This window comes from Dendropsophus ebraccatus, chromosome 1, assembly GCF_027789765.1.
Source record: "Dendropsophus ebraccatus isolate aDenEbr1 chromosome 1, aDenEbr1.pat, whole genome shotgun sequence".
Lineage (NCBI taxonomy): Eukaryota > Metazoa > Chordata > Amphibia > Anura > Hylidae > Dendropsophus > Dendropsophus ebraccatus.
The window spans coordinates 93016191-93039789 of NC_091454.1; the positions used below are offsets into that span (position 1 = coordinate 93016191).

Below are 23599 nucleotides of genomic sequence, written 5' to 3' on the forward strand. Positions count from 1 at the left end.
TTAGATAATACAGGGTCACAATGTTAAAAATAGGTGAAGGGGATGGCTTACTTACCTTCCTTCCCCTACCCACAGTGACCTTTGCAAAGGTCAGAGGCCTACAGCACTCTCCTATAACCATCAAGAAGTTATGCCCAGACTATTTTATTATAGTGCTTGAAAAGCACTATATTGTAATCCGTATTCTTCTTCTTCTTCTTCTTCCAGCCATTTTTCTGCGCGTAAAACAGCCCGAACCGCTTTGCGCACACACTCCATTCAAACTGCGTCTCGAAGCCCTCGACGGTGTGAGGTGTACTATCTATTTTTCGTTTCGATCGGATTTGTTGTTTTTAAGAAATTTACGTTAAACGACCCCAAATTTCCCATAGAAAATAATGGCCCATTGCAAATAATGGCCACACTCTAACCGCTAACAGCCAATCACAGCACATATGCAAATAGCAGAAAAATAGCAGCCAATAGGAACTCTAAGGTTTTGTCAGGCAATGTATCACACCATCCACAGTCACATGTCCACTATTGGCCAATAGAACATGTAATATATGGAAGGTCCCTAATGATTTTGTCTCACTGACATGAGTAAGATTGTCATGGTAACCAAGCAATGATCTTTACCATTATAAGTACCCAGATCACTCTTAAAGGGACCCAGGTCACCCTTAAAGGAACGCAAGTCGCTCTTCAAGGGACGGGAGCCATGTCGCTCTTCAAGGGACCCAAGTCATTCTTAAAGGGACCCAAGTCGCTCTTAAAAGGACGGGACCCAAGTCACTCTTAAAGGGTCCCATGTAGCTCTTAAAGGGATTCAAGTCGCTCTTAAAGTGGCGGGACCCAAGTTGCTCTTAAATGGATGGGACGCATGTTGCTCTTAAAGGGACCCAAGTCACTCCAAAAGGTATGGGACCCATGTCGCTCTTAAAGAGACCCATGTCGCTAGAGCGACCTGGGTCCTTTTAATAGTGACCCGGGTCCCTTTAAGAGCAAACTGGGTCCCTTTAAGAGCAGCCTGGGTCCCTTTAAGAGCGTCCTGGGTCCCTTTAAGAACTAACTGGGTCCCTTTAAGAGCAAAATATGTCCCTTTAAGCGTGAAATTGGTCCCTTTAAGAGTGAAATTGGTCCCTTTAAAAGCGACCTGGGTCCCTTTAAGAGCAAAATATGTCCCTTTTAGAGCGACCTGGGTCCCTTTAAGAGCGACCTGGGTCCCTTTAAGAGCACAATATGTCCCTTTAAAAACGAAATATGTCCCTTTAAGAGCGACCTGGGTCCCTTTAAGAGCGAAATGGGCCCCTTTAAGAGCAACCTGGGTCCCTTTAAGAGCAAAATATATCCCTTTAAGTGTGAAATTGGTCCCTGTAAGAGCGAAATGGGTCCCTTTAAGAGCGAAATGGGTCCCTTTAAGAGCAAAATATATCCCTTTAAGCGTGAAATTGGTCCCTTTAAGAGCGACCTGGGTCCCTTTAAGAGCGACCTGGGTCCCTTTAAGAACAAAATATGTCCCTTTAAGAGCAAAATGGGTCCCTTTAAGAGCAAAATGGGTCCCTTTAAGCGTGAAATTGGTCCCTTTAAGAGTTAAATTGGTCCCTTTAAGAGCGACCTGGGTCCCTTTAAGGGTGACCTGGGTGCCTTTAAGAGCGATCTGGGTCCCTTTAACCCCTTAAGGACAAAGCCTGAAATGGCCTTAATGACAGAGACAAATTTTATGAATATGACCTGTGTCACTTTAGTCATTAATAACTTCGGCATGCTTTTACCTATCCGGCTGATTCTGAGATTGTTTTCTCGTACACATTGTACTTTACATTTCTGGTAAATTGGAGTCGATATTTATAACGAATATTTATGAAAAAACCCCAAATAACGTGAAAAATTGTGAAAAAATGCATTTTTCCAATTTTGAAACTTTTTTGCTTATACAGAAAGTGGTTATACCACATAAATTATATATTAAATAGCATTAGCAACATGTCTACTTTATGTTGGCGGCATTTATTAAACGATTTTTCATTTTTTTAAGACAATAGAAAGCTTAAAACATAAGCAGCAAATTTCTAAATTTTCAGTAAAATTTCAAAATCGCATATTTTTCGGAACCTGTTCAGGTTTAAAGTGTATTTGAGGGGCCTGTATGTTAGAAAGCACCACAAAGCACCCCATTTCAGAAACTGCACCCACAAACTCTGCAAAAGCACATCCAGAAAGTGTTTTAACCCTTTAGGGGAGTCATAGAAATAAAAGCTAAGTGTGTAAGAAATTTTTAATTTTCTGTGCAGAGATTTTATTGTAATCCAATATTTTTCATATTTATAAACTTATTACTAGAGAAATTCACCCCAATATTGATTGCCCCGTTTCTGCAGTTTATAGAAATACCCCATATGTGACCCTATTGCGTTGTTTGACGGAACCATAAGCCTCAGATACAAAGGAGCGCCTAGTGCATTTCAATGGCTCTGTTATATTTGGTCATTTCTGACTGTACCACTTCAGGTTGGCAGAGGCTCTGGGGTGCCAAAACCTAAAAAACACCCCTAAAGGGACACCATTTAGAAAACTACACCCCTCAAGGAATGTAACAAGGGGTGCAGTGAGCATCTGGACCCCACAGGTGCTTCACAGATTTTCAGAACAATGTGGCGTGAAAAAAGAAAAATGTATTTTTTACACTATAACGTTGTTCTAGCCTTCAACTTTTCATTTTCACAATGGGATAAAAGGAAAAAAAAAACACAAAGCGTGTAGCGCAGTTTCTCCCGAGTACAGAAATACCCCACATGTGGACATAAAGTGCCAAGCGGGCGCAGCACGAGCGTCTAAAGGGAAGGAGTGCCAATTGGCCTTTGCAAGCTGGATTTTACTGGAATGGATTTCAAGGGTCATGTCGCATTTACAGAGCCCTCGTGCTGCCAAAACACTGGAAACCCCCCACAAGTGACCCCATTCTTGAAACTACACCCCTCAAGGAATCTAACAAGGGGTGCAGTGAGCATATGGACCCCACTGGTGACGGGCACAAATGTGGAACAATGTGACGTGAAAGGGAAAATTTTCATTTTTTCACTTTCACGGCACAAATGTCATTCACATCCAGCCTCCAAAATCCAAATGTCGCTCCTTACCTTTGGAGGCTTGCTCTGCGCCCACATGGCGCTTTATGTCCACATGTGGGGTATTTACGGACTCGGGGGAAATTGCTCTACACATTTTGTATGTTTTTTTCTCATTTAACCTCTTTTGAAAATGAAAAATTTAAGGCTAAACCAACATTATAGTGTAAAAAATGTAATATTTCATTTTCACGCCATATTGTTCCACATTTGTGCCCGTCACCAGTGGGGTCCATATGTTCACTACACCCCTTGTTAAATTCCCTGAGGGGTGTAGTTTCCATAATGGGGTCACTTGTGGGGGGGTTCAACTGTCTTGGCAACACAGGGGCCTTTTAAATGCAACATGGCCCCTCGAAATCCATTCCAGCCAAATCCAGCCTCCAAAAACCAAATGGCGCTCCTTCCCTTTGGAGGCTTACCCTGCACCCGCATGGCGCTTTATGTCCACATGTGGGGTATTTCCATACTCAGGGGAAATTACTCTACACATTTAGTGTTTTTTTATCTTTTAACCCTTTGTGAAAATGAAAAAATCAAGACAATATCAATGATTTAATGTAAAAATTAAACATTTTTTACACTAAATGTTGGTCTAGCCTTGATTTTTTCATTTTCCACAAGGGGTTAAAAAAGAATGTGAACACAAAACGTGTAGGGTAATTTCCCCTGAGTACGAAAATACCCCACATGTGGATATAATGTGCCATATGGGCACAGAGCAAGCCACCAAAGGGACAGAGCGCCATTTAGAGGCTGGAATGGAGGATGGAGACCATGTCGCAATTAAAAAACGCCTGTGCTGCCAGGGCAGTAGAACCCCCCCCCCCCCCCACAAGTGACCCCATTCTGGAAACTACACTCCATAAGGAATCTAACAAGGGGTGCAGTGAGCATATGGACCCCACTGGTGACGGGCACATATGTGGAACATGTGCCGTGAAAATAAAAAATACAATATTTTCATTTTCACGGCCCAAATGTGGCCGTCACCAGGGGGCCATATCCCCACTGTTCCCCTCGTTAGATTCCTTATGGGGTTGTAGTTTCCAGAATGGGGTCACTTGTGGGGGGGTTTCTACTGTCCTGGCCGCACAGAGGCTTTGTAATTGCATCATGGCATCCTCTAATGGGAATGGCGGCCATACCTATTTAGCTGGGGAAAAGGGACAATTCTAATTTATTTGGGGGTATTAGGCCAATTATTAGTTTATAAGGTTGGAAATGACAGGTCTCCATCAAATTCAATCTGTGTTGATCCAGAGGAAGGCAAAAAACCCTCGTGAGGCAGACGACAGTAGCTTTATCACAGGGGAAAAATTCCTTCCTGACTCCATAATGGCGATCAGAACAATCCCCAGATCAACGTGACCCCTGAAATAGGAATAAGGGACAGAATTTAGATAATGTAGAACCCCAATGACGTGTGGTACGCCTTGAAGCGATCCAGTATGCAAAGGCTGGGGGGATCAGGACAGGTGTCACACTGGAAAATGGCGTCCTTCCTGATCCCCCTGTTACGCCACACTCTGCACTTCTTCTGGGGTCTCCTGTTTTCCAGTGTGGGGGACGTCACCTGGAAAATGTCCTGGTGCGACACGGGGTCCTTCATATCCAGAAGCGCTGGGTCCGCTCAATGGCTGCTAAATATTAGGGCTCTATTACTGCTTCTGATATGTTCGGATCGTGCCGCAAGCTACAGTAGCTCGGGCAGCGAGGGACCGGAAGAGGGGGTGCTGGTATAAAAGTTAACCCCGTACAGGTGGTAACCTTTATCCAGCAGTGGGAAGATCAGTTCCTGAATGATCTCCCCACTAACTCCGAGGATGGGGGGGGGTTCATCTGGGGGTGGATTTGGGTGTCCCTTCCTTCATACACTGTAATGGTACGTGCACACTGCGGAATGGCGAAGGATAAACCTTTGTGCATTCCGCAGCTGGCACCCACCAGCCGACTGATGTGGGCGCGCGTCTCCGTCCGTGTCATAGACTCCATTCTATGCACAGGCGGATTCTGCCCTCTGTCCAAAGAATGAACGTGTTCATTCTTTGGACGGACAACGGAATCCACCCATGCATAGAATGGAGTCTATGACACGGGTGGAGACGCGCGCCCACATCAGTCCACCGGCATGTGCCAGCTGCGGAATGCACAAAGGGTTATCCTTCGCCATTCCGCAGTGTGCACGTACCCTAAATCTGTAAGTGTACCCTGAGGTACTCTCACAGAGTTTGGAGAATTTCACGCCATACCGTCATCTTTTATTGGGACGGTACTGGCGGAAAAGACGTGTCTGGGGGCAGTGTACGCTACGCTACCCCCAGACACGTCACTGGATGATGAGGATGATGAGGATGAATGGAGGAAAGAAGGATCCCCCCATTCATCCTCACTGGCTGTTTCGGTGTCAGAGGCAATAATAAAGTATGCGTCCGACACCGAAAACACCATGGGGGCCATCTTTATACGGGGACTAGTATATGGGGTATGTAAATATGTAGTGGTGTAGTGTAAAACTTTATTCCATGTAGTGTGGTGTAGTTTTTTTTCCGTGTTTTTTTGACAGTAAGAAAAAATATCCCTACGCCAAGAAAGGAGCTGCTGATAAATGCCGCACTTATGTGCAGCACTTATCAACAGACAGTGGCGGTAGGATATAGGGGGGAAAAAACGCCCCTACGCCAAAAAGGAGGAGTTGCTGATCAGCGGCGCACTTATGTGCGATGCTGATCAGCACTCAGCGGCGTTAGGGCGCAAAAAAATAAGAAAAAAAAAATTGGAAAAAAAAAAATTATCTTTTTAACCCAAAGCAACTGATCAGTGAATAATATTCACTGATCAGCCGCTAGGGGGCAGTAGAGGGACGCTGCCGGAGATTGCCGAGGCCTGCCGAACCCGAGGACCCGAGCGATTACGAAGATTTCCGACGCTGGACGACCGAACCTGGAAGTGACCCGAAGAAGACGCGAGGATGGCGCGGACCGCAGATCTTCGTTCCGGATGCCCAGATCAGGTGAGTATGGTACACCTGCACCACACACACTAATGACGATTGGTGCAATCTCGGACAGCACCAATCGCCATTGCTTTTTCGGGTCACCGGGTCACCGATGACCCGGAAAGCTGTTTTCTGTATTGATCAGCATATAGAAGCGATCGTCGGCATGGGAGGGGTTAATCACCCCCCCTGCCGACGAGCAGAGATGGCCTGCTATACATTATAGCAGCCCATCTTCCCCGACCGCTGTGTGTGAACACACAGCGATCGGGGAAACATCGGGCATAAGTATACGCCCGTTTGCGTTAAAGCCCACCCTGCGGGGGCGTATACTTACGCCCGATGTCGTTAAGGGGTTAAGAGCAAACTGGGTCCCTTTAAGTGCGATCTGGGTCCCTTTAAGAGCGAAATGGGTCCCTTTAAGAGCGACCTGGGTCCCATTAAGAGCTACCTGGGTCCCCTTAAGAGCGTCCTGGGTCCCTTTAAGAGCAAAATATGTCCCTTTAAGAGCGAAATATGTCCCTTTAAGAGCAAAATGGGTCCCTTTAAGAGCGACCTGGGTCCCTTTAAGAGAGATCTGGGTTCCTTTAAGAGCAAACTGGGTCCATTTAAGTGCGATCTGGGTAACTTTAAGTGCGATCTGGGTCCCTTTAAGATCGACCTGGGTCCCTTTAAGAGCAAAATGGGTCCCTTTAAGAGCGACCTGGGTCCCTTTAAGAGTTACCTGGGTCCCTTTAAGAGCGACCTGGGTCCCTTTAAGAGCGAAATATGTCCCTTTAAGAGCAAAATAGGTCCTTTTAAGAGCGACCTGGGTCCCATTAAGAGCTACCTGGGTCCCCTTAAGAGCGTCCTGGGTCCCTTTAAGAGCGACCTGGGTCCCTTTAAGAGCGTCCTGGGTCCCTTTAAGAGCAAAATATGTCGTTTTAAGAGCAAAATATGTCCCTTTAAGAGCAAAATGGGTCCCTTTAAGAGCGACCTGGGTCCCTTTAAGAGAGATCTGGGTTCCTTTAAGAGCAAACTGGGTCCATTTAAGTGCGATCTGGGTAACTTTAAGTGCGATCTGGGTCCCTTTAAGATCGACCTGGGTCCCTTTAAGAGCAACATGGGTCCCTTTAAGAGCGACCTGGGTCCCTTTAAGAGTTACCTGGGTCCCTTTAAGAGCGACCTGGGTCCCTTTAAGAGTGAAATATGTCCCTTTAAGAGCAAAATGGGTCCTTTTAAGAGCGACCTGGGTCCCATTAAGAGCTACCTGGGTCCCCTTAAGAGCGTCCTGGGTCCCTTTAAGAGCGACCTGGGTCCCTTTAAGAGTGACCTGGGTCCCTTTAAGAGCAAAATATGTCCCTTTAAGAGCGAAATATGTCCCTTTAAGAGCAAAATGGGTCCCTTTAAGAGCGTCCTGGGTCCCTTTAAGAGCAAAATATGTCCCTTTAAGAGCGAAATATGTCCCTTTAAGAGCAAAATGGGTCCCTTTAAGAGCGACCTGGGTCCCTTTAAGAGAGATCTGGGTTCCTTTAAGAGCAAACTGGGTCCATTTAAGTGCGATCTGGGTAACTTTAAGTGCGATCTGGGTCCCTTTAAGATCGACCTGGGTCCCTTTAAGAGCAAAATGGGTCCCTTTAAGAGCGACCTGGGTCCCTTTAAGAGTTACCTGGGTCCCTTTAAGAGCGACCTGGGTCCCTTTAAGAGCGAAATATGTCCCTTTAAGAGCAAAATAGGTCCTTTTAAGAGCGACCTGGGTCCCATTAAGAGCTACCTGGGTCCCCTTAAGAGCGTCCTGGGTCCCTTTAAGAGCGACCTGGGTCCCTTTAAGAGCGTCCTGGGTCCCTTTAAGAGCAAAATATGTCGTTTTAAGAGCAAAATATGTCCCTTTAAGAGCAAAATGGGTCCCTTTAAGAGCGACCTGGGTCCCTTTAAGAGAGATCTGGGTTCCTTTAAGAGCAAACTGGGTCCATTTAAGTGCGATCTGGGTAACTTTAAGTGCGATCTGGGTCCCTTTAAGATCGACCTGGGTCCCTTTAAGAGCAACATGGGTCCCTTTAAGAGCGACCTGGGTCCCTTTAAGAGTTACCTGGGTCCCTTTAAGAGCGACCTGGGTCCCTTTAAGAGTGAAATATGTCCCTTTAAGAGCAAAATGGGTCCTTTTAAGAGCGACCTGGGTCCCATTAAGAGCTACCTGGGTCCCCTTAAGAGCGTCCTGGGTCCCTTTAAGAGCGACCTGGGTCCCTTTAAGAGTGACCTGGGTCCCTTTAAGAGCAAAATATGTCCCTTTAAGAGCGAAATATGTCCCTTTAAGAGCAAAATGGGTCCCTTTAAGAGCGACCTGGGTCCCTTTAAGAGCGATCTGGGTCCCTTTAAGAGCGATCTGGGTCCCTTTAAGAGCAAACTGGGTCACTTTAAGTGCGATCTGGGTCCCTTTAAGTGCGATCTGGGTCCCTTTAAGATCGACCTGGGTCCCTTTAAGATCGACCTGGGTCCCTTTAAGAGCGACCTTGGTCCCTTTAAGAGCGACCTGGGTCCCTTTAAAAGCGAAATGAGTCCTTTTAAGAGCGACCTGGGTCCCTTTAAGAGCGACCTTGGTCCCTTTAAGAGCGAAATGGGTCCCTTTAAGTGTGAAATTGGTCCCTTTAAGAGCGACCTGGGTCCCTTTAAGACCGACCTGGGTCCCTTTAAGAGCGACCTGGGTCCCTTTAAGAAGGACCTGGGTCCCTTTAAGAGCGACCTGGGTCCCTTTAAGAGCGAAATATGTCCATTTAAGAGCAACCTGGGTCCCTTTAAGAGCGACCGGGGCCCCTTTAAGAGCGATCTGGGTCCCTGTAAAAGTGAAATGGGTCCCTTTAAGTGCGAAATGGGTCCCTTTAAGTGCGACCTGGGTCCCTTTAATAGCAAAATGGGTCTCTTAAAGATCGACCTGGGTCCCTTTTAGAGTGACCTTAGTCCCTTTAAGAGCGAAATAGGTCCCTTTAAGAGCGAAATGGGTCCCTTTAAAAGCGACCTGGGTCCCTTTAAGAGCAAAATGGGTCCCTTTAAGAGCGACCTGGGGCCCTCTAAGAGCGAGTTATGTCCCTTTAAGAGCGACCTGGGTCCCTCTAAGAGCGACCCGGGGCTCTTTAAGAGCGAAATGGGTCCCTTTAAGAGCGAAATGTGTCTCTTTAAGAGCGACCTGTTTCCCTTTAAGAGCGACGTGGGTCCCTTTAAGAGCGACCTGGGTCCCTTTAAGAGCGAAATGGGTCCCTTTAAGAGCGAAATGGGTCTCTTTAAGAGCGACCTGTTTCCCTTTAAGAGCGACGGGACCCACGTCGCTCTTAAAGCAACCCAGGTCGCTCCTAAAGGGACCCATGTCGCTCTTAAAGGGATGGGAGCCAAGTTGCTCTTAAAGGGATGGGACCCAAGTCGCTCTTAAAGGGACGGCACCCAGGATTAAAGTTAAAAGGAAGTCACTGGTAAAGAGGCGTTTTTTTCAAGCACTATGTATTTCCCTGGAAATGCAGATCTAGTTTAATATATACCGTAGATGTGCTGGTAGTAAAGCATATCTCAGAACAAATGCCTAAAGAGTAGAGCAACAGCCTAATGTGACAATTTGGTTTTCCTTTTATTTAGAAAATAAAATAAAATGATCCATATTGAGAGCATTGAAAATGAACAGACTAGCCTCAAAAAGAGTCTCAAAACACAGGACTAGCCAGATATCCCTCCAGGAAGGACCCATCCAAGGGGTGGCTCCTGTAGGGAAACCACTGAAACCACCATATTAAGTGGTCCTATAAGTCAATGTAATGACAAGGGAAAAAACAAGGCCAGGTATCCATTTACATACAGCTGTTTTGGGGTGTTGCCCCTCATCAGTGTGGAGCAGGATTCTGTCTAGGTGGGAGCAATGCCTAGTAGAGCCATAAGAGAAACAGAGTTGGGAATTGGACCCTGCTCTGTATATCACTGTTCAGAAGTTTAGGGAATTGGGAATTGTAGGGTTTTGGCACACAAACATTTTTGGCAGCACAGGAGGCCATGTTGTGTCACATGTATATATATATATATATATATATATATATATATATATATATATATAATAAAAACTATACATTTGTAAAAATAATGTTATATTACTTTGTAATACAACTAAATTAAAGCAATGTATTAGCAAAATATTTTTTTAGAGGTCTCAGGAGCACCTCTTTAATATCATGGTCAACATTAACTGTTTCATCAATTTATGCTATAGTAGCCCTTCTGTGGGATTGGATAAGACATGCTACCCTTTACTTTTCGCTTGACTTTGTGCATTCATGACCCTGTCACTGGATCATCAGTTGTCCCTGTTAGGTTTACTGGTAAGTACTAACCATTGCACAATAGTTACTTCACACAATACAAGTACAGTAGCTTTTCATATTCTCTTATCTAGTTGTCTAGCCATCACAATTTGGAACTAGTCAAAGTCACTCTGATTCCAAGACTTGCACATTTTTCCTACTTTTAACACATCAAGAACTGCATGTTCACATGTTGCCTAATATACAACATCCCATTGCTTGACAGGTGCCATTCTTGCAAGATAATCAATCTTATTCATGTTGTGGCTTATAATTGTATATTGACGTATATGATCCCAAAAGTCAAAAATTACATTAAATCGAATGAATGAAATGACAGTTATATACTACAAAATGTTACTCTTAGATAAAAATATGTATCGAAATGTTTCAGAGCCCAGACAGCATGCTTAATACATAAATGGTTTCTTTTCACATCTGATATACAGTACAGAAGCTTACATAAGCCATGGTAGATGAAAAGAGATGGACAAGAAAGATGAGCAATGACAGGTTTGCTGCAGGGTTGCTCAGACAGCTGTTCAGCAGGCCTATTACTGGAAATGTAAATGGAGCAGCCATTAAAATAAAGAAAAATGTAAAGCAATTGATATGTAGGATTTTCAAAGGCTTTTTACGAGAACTGATAAGTGACAGCAAAAATTCTGAGTTAAGTTTAGAATGTCCTTATTTCCACTGTATGACACATTTGCAAACTGAAAGATAAAATTAAAAGTAATTAGCCCCATTATTTTTTTTTTTCCACAAACAGCTGACAATAGAACAAAATAACAAATTGAGTAGTACTCTCCTCACCAATTTCCTGTTTCTGCCATTGTGATATTTCCCTGGTCCTCAGCTGGTTTCTGTTAAGTGGCCTACAGTTATAATGTGAAATGGTAGCACATGACTGCTGAAGCCAATTACTGGATGTAATAGTAATTTGCCAACACCTCTCTGGTTACCACTGTGGTCATCTATTGACTTCAGCAGTAGCTTACTGTGTCAAATTGTTATTTCTGGAGTGCGGGATCTGAGGGAAGAGAGGGATCAGAGGGAAACCAAGTAAGCCTTGGCCAGTAGTGGATTATAATAGGGGCGTTTTGGGCGGCAGCCCGGGGCCCTGAACTCCTGGGGGGCCCATGACCACCCAAAAAGACTTATACTTTCAGTGGTGTACTGTCTCCTGGCTACACTTCTGCCATGATTTGCAAAAATCACAGGTTTTTTTATGGCAATTTTGCACAAATCAGGACATCATGACATTATTTATCCTGTACTATGAACGCCAGGCTAGTGCTGCCATAGTTAAAGGGGGGTGGGGGGGCCCAGGCTTGGTGAACAGCCCGGGGCCTATGGTAAAGTTAATCCGCCCCTGGCCTTGGCACAGTGACATCAGCCCAGCACACAAACCTCCCTGGCCCAGAAACTTTATTACTCCCATTGATGAAAAAAAAAAAATAATATTAATAATAGTGGAGTGCAGAATTGTCAGTTTTGCTTTGTTTTGTCATGCCCCTTGCCGCATGGACAGATGTAAACTCCCTTTTTTAGTGTACACTACCACTATACAAGCAACAATGTAACTAATGCAATGATTTTATAGTGGTCTATACAGGTTTGTGTAATCACCCTTCAGACTATACAAGGTAATGCAACACTAATCAGACACAGTTGGCTCTAAATGGTTTCTCAGTGCATTTGGACATATTATTGCAATTCATGAGTGCAGGATACCTACTGTAGACGAGATATTAGCTAAAAAACCAATTAACCTCTCTAGACCACCAAGAGTATAACATTACTATCACTAATCTGTAATTCAACTATTGTGTGATCTAGCTCAGGTGGAATATTTTACTTCCAAATAGCGAATAGCGAAATAGCGAGTTTTATAATAGGTAATTCCTCTGTAGAATCAAAAGCTCACTTGATTCTTCTAGTCAAGACAGAAAAATAAAGAGGCCAAAGTTAACAAATAGGATGATGTTTATCCATAAACTATCTCAAATTTCTCAAGAAGATTAAAGACTTATTATAATTATTAATTAAATTTTATTAATATGATTGGATTAAAGAATATGGCTATGTTCACACAATGTCTTTTCTTGACCATTTCACAGCTGTCTTTTTAGATGGCCGGCATTTTGGTGGCAAGATGTGGCCATTTAATGCATAAGACAGTTTTTATTTGCATTCAGTATAATGACTGCATGAAGACGATGTAGATGTTGTGTGAACATAGCCCATAAAAATTAATTATAATGTTTACATTGAAATTGTTCTTCCTCTTGTTTGAACAGTACCATTTTGATCAGGGCCGTATTTACCACTAGGCACCCGTGGTCCGGTGCCTAAGGTAGCACCCTGCAGGGGAGCAGCACCAGGGAACAGGGGGAAGGAAACAACTTTTTTTGTTTTAATTTTTTTGTCTCCCACTTATCCTTCAGACTTGCCAGTAAATATGGTGTCTTTTTGTGGGGGGTGGGGGGTATATGGTGGTAAGACCGATCAGATATCAATATGATGTTTAGAAGTTAGAAAATAATCATACCAATTGGTGAGTGAAGATGGGGCATCTTTAGGTTTAGTGCCTAGGCCAGCAGCAACTGTTAATACGGCCCTGATTTTGATAGTGTTCTCTTAACACGGGTAACCCCTTTGATATAAATTCCTGTTTTGTACCACAGTTTACAGTGCCATTTTCTTTTTAAATTGACTTAACTGTCTTTTCTGCAGTATTATGTAGAAATCCATAGCCTGATTGCATGTTATTATACACACAATCATTCTCTTCTCTATACTGCAATTAGACAAAATAATTCTGTCAACAAACATTTTAAAATAAATACAGATAATTGCCTTAAAATGCAGCACCAAGATGAAATGCAACCAAGTTAGTAGAGAGGCTAATGCTTAATAAAACAGATCATTAATGCTGATAATACTAGGGTAGGAATGGCTATCTGAAGAGCTTGAATATGTAGTTCACTAAATTTGCTCACTCTTGCTCATCATTTCTGCTAAATAATTAGTAAAAATCTGTTTATTTAAAAGAAAATTGATTACAGGAGAGAAAAATATGGACAACAATTGTTTATCCGAGTGAAAATGGAGCTTTTTTCCTAGCTAATAACCATGCAGGGAGGCTGTGACGGGCCGTAGGACAACACAGGCATCACGGGAACAGCGTGTACATTCATTGGATGGCTTACTCGTGTGACCTCTGAGCTGCGGAATCTGTTGGTGCTATACAAAAAAAATTATTATTATTAACTTGAACTATAACAATTCAGCTCCTGCTGATTGTCATCAGATGCTGTCTTGAAACAATGTGTGAACATAGCCTGACACTGTAGGTTCTATGACCCTTGTGCTAGTTATTAGTTATAATTTATTTATTCATTATGCTTGCAAGGGGACTAAAGCCATGTTCACACACAGTAAAATTAACCGTTTGTATAGCGCAAAATGTCTGTAAAAATCTTTTTACAAAGTGTTCCACTGTTAAAATAAAAAGTCACCTGTTGGTTTACACATGTTGCAAAAAGTATCTGTTAGTTTAACAACTATTACATTATTTTGCTTTTTTTTTCCAGATGATACATAAAAAGTTTAAGTAAAAAAATAATCAGTAAAACCTTATACAAATTAGCAGATTTGTGTAACAATTCCTATAAAAATAGATTTTAAAAAATACTGATGTTTTTAACTTTTACAAAAATTTGTGAAGAGGTAGACATTTAATGACATCAAATGTTTGAATATGAATCAATGTGTATTATTTTTTTACATTTCACTTAAACAATTTTCCCTGTTATTCATAAAAAGGATAAGTAAATACAATAGGTGTATAAAAACAACATACTCTTAAATAACATGATTGCTCTTTTTTCTACCGTTTGAAGCTCTTCTGATTAATTATATAACAGTTTTACAATCTTGCATTATTCTATACATGCATTACACTTTCTCATTATTTGTTTAGAATTTCTAATTACTAGTATTTATAATAATTTATGTGAATGTACTGTGAGTCAGATTTGCTAATTAACATCTTAATAGCCCTTCCAGCTCATTAACTCACACGAATGCCAAAAGTAACTACTGAGTACTCTTGGATGAGGCTATTTAGATGTTTATGTGTTAATAAACATCAGGTATCTCTGTTTTAAAGAGATCATAAGTACCTGGTATACACTTACAAAACCATCATTTGAATAAACAAGTCTAAAATAAACCTGTCAACAACAGCAATATAGTTTCTTGATGATTTCAAGGTTGAAACAAATGAACGTGGGAAAAAGGGCTATGGGAGGAAAGGGAATGAACTTGCTACATCTAAAGCAGAGTACTTCCTTAATAAATATCTGTGTTTTCATTATAGGGCTATGTTTCCATGACAAGATTTTATCAGGAAAAAGAGGCTGCAAATAATATTTTCCTTTTCCTATTAAATCACAGATTGTTCTTGTAGTGGGAATATAGTCTTAATATGTACTATTTTATGTGACTTTGTTCAACACATTCAGGTTTTTAAGTGCAATTAATAAAAACAGGGCCGTGACTGGATTTGAAAAGAAAAAACACTTTCAGTCTCCTCCTGTCCTCCTACTGTCCTCCTTATCTAATCTGTTCCTTTCTTTGGCTTTAACAATTGCTATTAAAAACCTTACTGTGGGACCACACCCCAAGTAAGTTTTTAATGCGGGGGACGGGGGACATTACGTACATAATATAGTTATAAATAAAAACATTTAATACAACTTAAACAGATAATTGCACTTTGAATAGTAAACTATTTAATTTAAGACCATACTTTAGGGCATGTGCCCTGATTGATAGGCATCAGGAATCAGTAACTCATAAACCATTCCTGTTTTACTAAAGGGCCAGGGCAGCAAAATGAATACTGTATTTGTCTAAGGTATGGTCAGGCTACATACTACATGGAGTTTTAATTTAATTTATTTGATTTCATTAAATGGTAACATAAAGCATTTTCATATTGTGCTGTCCTTATATAAAACATAAACTTTTTATTTTTACCTCACTATGCTCTCCCAGTGTCCTCCTGCAGTGCCTTAATCCCCTGCTGAGCACAGCCATCACTACTTCTGGGTGAGGTGCAGGGGTCATATGATAAGGGGATATGGGATTCCGTTTGTATGGCAATGGTCTGAGGATGTGATTTTTTCTGTTGGCAATTTAGCCATATGATTCATACTTTAATCATACTCAGTACCAGATATTTTTATGTATTATGCACATTGCACTTTAAAGTGACACTGTCAGCTCCTTTTGTTCATTCTGACATCTCTACACAGGTGTAAAGGGTAAATTTTGCGTTTTTCATACCTTATTTTATATCATACGTCATGGTGCTTGTTGAAGTAAAAAGTCATCTTTTATCAACTGCAGATTGTGTTAAGCGGCATTAGCGCCACTTAGCCCCGCCCATAATGCTACCGTTGGCCCGCCACCTTGCCGGCCATTGGAACAGGCTGGCCGAAAGGTCTAGACCCCACCCCCTTTACGTCGGCCAACCAATGGGCGTCAAGGGGCGGGGCCGATGGGGCCTAAGTGGCGCTAATGCTGTTATACCACGCCCACTTAATACAATCTGCAGTTGATAAAGGGACACTTTTTACTTGAACAAGCACCATGACGTATGATATGAAATAAGGTATGAAAACCGCTAAATTTACCCTTTACACCTGTGTAGATATGTCAGAATGCACAAAGGGGGTGACAGTGTCACTTTAAGGCATATTGATTGAGCCATTTGGAATCCCATTATTTATGTAATTTTCTGTTTCCCCCTTTTGTGTAATTGAATGCGATTTTGCTATGTATTTTGTTATGGTCCCCTGCACCCTGTTTTAAGGTTTCTCATGTGTATATGTTGTTTTTATGGGATAGGTTTTGGATTTATGCATCAATAAAGGATTCAGATTTTGGTCATATCTATTGGTTTGCAATTTCTTTATTTAATCATTTAAGGGTTGTTTGTTTTGGTTGACCTTGAGATGATGCATGGGAGGAGCATGGTCTGGTAAGAATAAGATATTTATTATGTTTTATATGAGGACAGCACACTATCAAGAGTTTTTAAGTGCCAGAATAACCCAATTTCAGTAAAAACATTTACTACTGAATAAATCTAATATTTGTATTTTATTTTTTAGAATTCCACCAAATGTCCGGGACATTGTGTATTGCACAGGAGTTTCCTTAATGGATGAAGATGTTTGGGAGTTTATTTGGATGAAGTTTCATTCAACCACAGCAGTTTCTGAAAAGAAGATTTTACTGGAAGCACTGACCTGCAGTGATAATAGAAACCTACTGAACAGGTCAGTTGATTAACAAATTTTTAACTCAAAACATATAATTGGATATATATAAGAAGAATTGTACAAATAATCAAACTTTTAATTTAAAAAAATTGAAAGCAAAGATAATAAGAATAAAAATAAACAAGCTTTGACTTTTTAACTGCTTCCCCACAAATTTTGTACATGTATGGCATACAAGGGCTGGGGTAGTAGCTACTATTGTACAACTGAACTACAATTGTATCACAGTGTTCTGTATAGAAGACCAATAGACTACAAGACTACAAGAAAAAACAGAGAAAATAATGGTAAATATATGTGATATTAAAGGAGAAGTCCAGCCATGTGGATTTTTTTTCAAACGTCAGGGGCAGGGTGGAACATAAACTATTCAAAGTTACCTCTCCCCGTGCTTCTCCAGCACTGGATGTTTACTTCAGGACCCCCACTGGGATCTCCTACAGAGCCGATGTCATAACCCAGTTGATGGACTGCCCACTCAGCCAGTTAGTGACAGGAGAGAAACACCATTGCAGTCACTAATTAGCTGAGCACACAATCCATCAGCTGAGATAGGCATTTCCCCCCAAGTTGTGACGTCATCAGAACGCAAAAGTAAAATGTCTTAACGCACGGGTCTCGGAGCCTTTCATGCGGCACATTGCAAACACTAAGATGGGTAAGCAATGATTGATTGTTATGTTCTCCTCTGCCGCCTGTTAAATTTTTTAAATGGCTAGACTGCTTCTTTAAAGCTTTGTTCACACTTGGTCAAAATGACAGCTTATTTTATTGGACAGACATTATTTAACAAGAAATTAGGGCTATGATTATATGTAAAATGGCTGCTGTTATAAAAGCTATTATTTGTTGCTAATTTACGTCCGTTCATTGTGTGAACATATACTGAAAGTATACATCACCCCCTTTTTCTATTTTACAAATAGAAAGTAAAAAAAATAAACAAACGTAAACATGTTTGATATCTCCACATATTGAAATGTTCATTCTATTAAAATATGTTACCAAAGCGTAGAGTGAATAGCGTAAACTTAAAAAATACCAAAGGCGAGAATTGCAGTTTTCTTGTCCTATCATATCCATCAAAAAATGAAACAAAAAGTGATAAACCTGTCCGATCTATACACACATAGACTATAGCCCACCACAAATATGAGCTATGTTCACGCAACATCAAAAAAAAAGAGAAAAAAAAGACGTTGCAATATTGCTGCATTATAAATAACTTGAATGCAATGCATTGGAGACAATAATATGACAGACGTCCAATATACACAGTATATAAAATGACGGACGTTGTCCACGCGGACATCAAAATAATGATCACGACAATTATTTTTGGATGCCTTTTGCAGAGTGGATGTTATTTTTAGTTGTTCACACACAGTTTTTCTTTTTTCACCGTCTGGTCACTGTTGTAATGGCTTTTTAATTAACCCTTTGAGGACCAGGCCCAAAATGACCCAGTGGACTGCGCAATTTTTGATCTTAGTGTTTTTTATTTTTTACTCCTCCCCTTCTAAGAGCTCTAGCACTCTCAGTTTTCTATCCACAGAGCCATTTAAGGGCTTGTTTTTCAATGGAATAGTTGTACTTTGTAATGACATCTTTCATTTTACCATAGCATGTATGACAGAATCCCAAAATTATTATTTATGAAGATATAAATTGGTGAAATCGTAAAAAAAGAATGCAATATGGGGGGGTATAACGTTTGGGGGGGTTCCTGTGTCTACATACAGTAATGCACTTATATGGTAAAAGCGACCACATGCAGGTTACACAGATTCTCTTATGTTGTTATATATATATATATATATATATATATATTTTTTTTTTTTTTTTTTTGGGCAATTATTAATAAAATGGGCCTATTGTGACGCTTATAACGGTTTAAGTTTTTTACCTACGGGGCTGTATGTGGTGTCATTTTTTCCGCCACGATCTCTAGTTTTTATTAATTCCATATGTGTGAAGATCAGATGTTTTGATCACTTTTTATAAATTTTTTTATAATGTAATGTAATAATGTTATGTAATGTAACATCAAATCGGTAATCCGCACACTTTTTTTCCTCTTTTCGTGTACGCCGTTCACCGTTCACAATGACGCTTGTTATATTTTAATAGATCGGACAATTACACACTAGGGTATATTATATGTTTATTTATTTTTATATGTTTTATTTATATAATGGGAAAGGGGGGTGATTTCAACTTTTATTGGGGGAGTGGCTGTGGGGTAATGTGATTTTAACTTTTATTTTACACATTTTAACCCCCTTTGGGGGACTTCTACATCAATTAGTTTGATTACACACACTGATCATTGCTATGCCATAGGCATAGCAGTGATCAGTGTAATAGGCGATCTGCTCATTGAGCCTGCCTGTGCAGGTTCAGTGAGCAGATTGCCGATCAGACCGCACGGAGGAAGGTAAGAGACCTCTGGCGGTCTGATACAACAAACGGGACCCCCACAGCCACTCTGCAGGGGTCCCGATCGGTAAATGACATGGGACTCGCCCTGTCACTTACACTTTAACGGCGCAGCATTTAAGGGTTTAATGACATGCTGCAGCACGATCGCTGTAGCCTGTCATTAACGATGAGGTGCCAACTGCTCACTTCAGCCGGCCCCCACCTCCTATGAAGCGCGCTTCGCTCCAGAGCGTGCTTCATGGCAGGAGAAACAACCTGGACGTACAGTTATGCCCAGGGTCGTCTGGTGACAGACTTCCATGGCGTAACTGTACATCCAGGGTCGTCTAGGGGTTAAAGACACACCCAAAGGGAAATTAGTAAACCAAAACTAGAATAATTACACTGACGGGCGGCCCAACAGTAAAATGATGTCCTTCATTTTGAAAATCATTTTCAAAATCATTTTGTCATTTTTTCTTTTCAAAAATGGAAAAGAAAAACTTTGTGTGAACATAGCCTATGGCACGTTTTAGAGGTGAGAACATGGCACTTTTTGGCTATGTTCACATGGACTTTTTTTTTCTTTCAGTTTCTTATTCTTTAAAGTGACGTATATCATTTTGAGTTAAAAATGATGTCAGTCATTTTGCGTTTTTGGCCCCTGTCACTACAATAATTCTTGTTTAGCTGGACTAATTGCCCTTTGTGTGTGTCTTAAAATGAAAAGTCCATTGAATTTAATAGTAAAGTCTGTAGAAGGATGGTGTTAAAGGGAAAAACGTGTGTGCCTAACTAAAAAATAATGCCCGTTGTTTGCAAAAGACATCCTCAAATTATTGTCATAATCATATTTTGATGTACACACAAACAACATCTGTTATTTGATACACTTAGGGCGTTGAGCGGCCGTCATTCCATTGACTTCACTGCATAGTATTGTGGTCAATTAAAGTGCGGTAATAATGGAAGTCATTTTAAAAGGAAAAAGTGGACACCTTTTTTTTTTTTAACTTAGTGTGAACATAGCCTACAAAGGATTTTGTCCTGTATGGCAGTTTAATTTATGGCAAAATAAAGTACATTTGGCCCTGCAAAAACAAGCTGTTATATGTTTCTGTAGATTGAAAAATAAAATTGTTATAGCTCTTAGATAGAAAAGAGAATAATTAATATGTCTTTTTACTGTTCATCCTTTGTTATTTAAAATAACTTTTTGTTTTTCTTAAAGCAAAATTAACACATTTTTCTATATTTATTTTAAGGCTTCTTAACCTTTCCCTGAATTCTGAAGTAGTACTGGATCAAGATGCCATAGATGTTATAATTCATGTAGCAAGAAATCCTCATGGAAGAGACTTAGCCTGGAAATTTTTCAGGGATAAATGGAAAATTTTGAATGCCAGGTATAAACTGTCTTTGTAAGATAATCATCAGAATTTTTGTCCTTCATTCACACATTGCATTTATGCTGAATTTTTGTGACTGCAATTGCTGTTAAAAATGTGAGTTTTTACTGCAATTGGTGCAATAGTGGACATAACTTTGGCTGTCCAGGTATGATGGGATTTTAGTTTTGTAAAAGTTGGAGGTCTGAAGGTTTACCATCCCTGCTTTAAATCTTTTACACCAACTCTATCTTGGCTTACAATAAATAATTTTTATGCATCTAAGAAATTTCTTAGTTTTTTTCAGGAACAAACTTTATAAATAATAGCCCACATTTGCTAAAACTTTTGCAAACAAAGTACACAATCTTCAAATATGGCAAATGTATCAATGTGGTGCAAGTTGTTTGATAAATCTGTTACACTTTGAAGACTGTCTACTCTAAGTTCATACCAGTGTGTTTGCCTTTTCGATTCTTCTGTTTTAAAGACAACAGTAGGCATGTTATATGTAAATTCTATTATGTATTTCCTGGTTACATTTTATCCATATTTTAGCATTTCATAATCTGTTGTATTTTATGTGGCAACTGGCAAACACAGTTTTGCTATAGAAAATGTGCCTGTTTGCTAATGTTGCTCTAAATGTGTTCCAAATTGACCAATGGCCTGTTTTCTATGCATCTGCATGTCTGAATATTCCCTTTTCACAATGTATGATTTATTTTTTTTGTTTTAGGTATGGAGAGGCATTATTTATGAATTCAAAACTTATTAGTGGAGTTACAGAATTTCTGAATACAGAAGAAGAATTGAACGAGGTACACCAAACATCAGACTTAGTTGAATTCAAAAATATAACTAAAATGTACTAAATGCACTGAAAATAAGGAATTTCAAGGAAATTGTAATAATTGTTCTATGTGTTATAATTTTGCACCTGTTCCATCAGAAAATATACTTGCCATGCTGAAAAATACAGCACGCTGTGCTCTTTAGGCCAGTCAATGGAAAACAATTTATTTTCCATCTGTGAAATTAGAAATCATAACAGATTGATCGTTATCAATTTTACAAATTTTGAAAAGTAGGAAAATCATTTTCCCTGCACCACATATAATACTTACTGTTAGGCTAAGCTTGCATGCAGTGTTTTGGCCAGTATTATTTCAACCTAAAACAGAAATGGGTTGAAAACACAAAAGCTGTGCAAATCTTTCCATTATAGTTTTTCTCTGTCAGTTTCACTCCTGGTTTTGGCTAAAAATACCAACCTAAATACTGACCGAAATACTGGCCAAAATAATATTTTTGAACATAGCCCAATAGTGTAAATCTTATCTTTTACATTACTTATGTTTACATTTAAACATTATCTTAAGTCAACCAACATTGTCAAATTTATCACTAGAGATCAGTGAATTTAGATTTGTCTGGTATGACAGACTTCAGCCAAAAATTCTATTCAGGAAAGACTCGCTACGGTCAAAAGACTTCCTAAAGTCCTACTTTTTAAGTTCCCTAAAAAGTTAATGGTACAACAACATATATGAGTATGGGTAAATGGGTAGCAGATTTATTTTCTTTTGAAATAAAAAAAAGTTACAAAAATTATCCCTTTTTTGTGGCCAATGCCAATGACAGTGTTTATGTACACAAAAGTATCACAAGAAGCAATGTCAGGGTAGTTAGGGTAGTTGTGGCAAGTACTACCTATTTGCTGTGTCGATCTAGCTTTATGACCCACTGTCTTTGTCTTCCCCTACTCCCTGTTTGTACACAGCAGTTGTCTTGATTGTTAGATTGCTAACACAAAGGCACTACTGGCTGCCTTGAGGCCATATGATCCTTTATCCTATATAACCTCCTTTCTCCAATTTAGCAGATTCGCCCAAAACCAGCTGTCTGAGCTTTGAGTTTAGACAAAACTGTTGATACGGAATTCGGGTTACCGAGCTTTGGATCACTCATCTCTATATATTACCTAAATCCACAAAGCATCAACATATAGTTAATAAATCTTTATTTTTGACATCTTTCTATGTATGTGAATAACATGGTGAGTCTTAGATACAAGGCAGAGCCTGTATGTCAGAAAGAAGAGTTAATATTATTCCCTACAACAAGTCTGGATGAATCTTGAAAAAAAAAAAAAATCTACATTCATATGAACTGACAAACTTAAAAATGAGATCATAACTGGATGACACTTAAATATAACTATACTGGGATGAGCAATTACATGAAGAGAACTCTCCCCTAAGGTTTGGTGTGTCACATAATCCCCAAGAGCCAGTTAGAAACATCTGATGTAGTATTTGGCTCAATTTCTAAGGCAGTAAAGAGGTCCAGATTTATCAATATGTCTGCACTAAAAATCTGACAAATACAATCAACCACAGCTCCGCTTTTATTTATAAAAATGAGATGTGATAAATTGTCCAATTTTTGTCTCAGACAGACAGACAGATAAATCTAAGCCCAAGTGTATGTAACTTCACAGAATTTTCTTCACTGTGTTTTCTTTTAAACACCTCTGTTTGGCACTTTAAAAAGACTGTGGGAAGTACTTACTGGTGTGACTCTGCTAACTATATGTATATACAGTACTAGGGTAATATAACTAATATGTCTGTCATGTTAGATGTTCTTTTTGAGAAGTAATTTCACTATGGCATAAACACTTGAAATGCAGTGCAAATATAAAGTATCTCATTAGACATTTATTACAAACTTAAAACCTTATGCCAAATAATAAAAAAAAATCTTATTAAAACAGTTCCTCCTCACTGCCTATACACTTTATTTTCTTTCAATAGTTGCCATGAAAATGAAACCACTATTAATAATGAGCCTGATGTCAGCAAAAATGAGACAACCTTTTAAATTGTCTTTTACAAAAGCAGCAACATTTTTTTTTCTTAAATTTGATGCAGTTCCACAAGCATTGCTTTAAAATATTGTCTGTCAAACTGACAAATAGGGAGAGATTAATAAAAACGTTCTGGTTTGA

General features: G+C 40.0%; 1 protein-coding gene across 1 annotated transcript in view; it reads left to right on the forward strand.

Moving 5' to 3' along the window:
* TRHDE (thyrotropin releasing hormone degrading enzyme) overlaps window positions 1-23599 on the forward strand; it is a 469889-nt gene that overhangs the window by 438565 nt on the left and 7725 nt on the right. The window contains exons 15-17 of the mRNA XM_069957471.1: window positions 16607-16774; window positions 20464-20604; window positions 21326-21407. Of these exons, the coding sequence (XP_069813572.1) occupies window positions 16607-16774; window positions 20464-20604; window positions 21326-21407 (391 nt within the window). The remainder of the gene's footprint in view (window positions 1-16606; window positions 16775-20463; window positions 20605-21325; window positions 21408-23599) is intronic.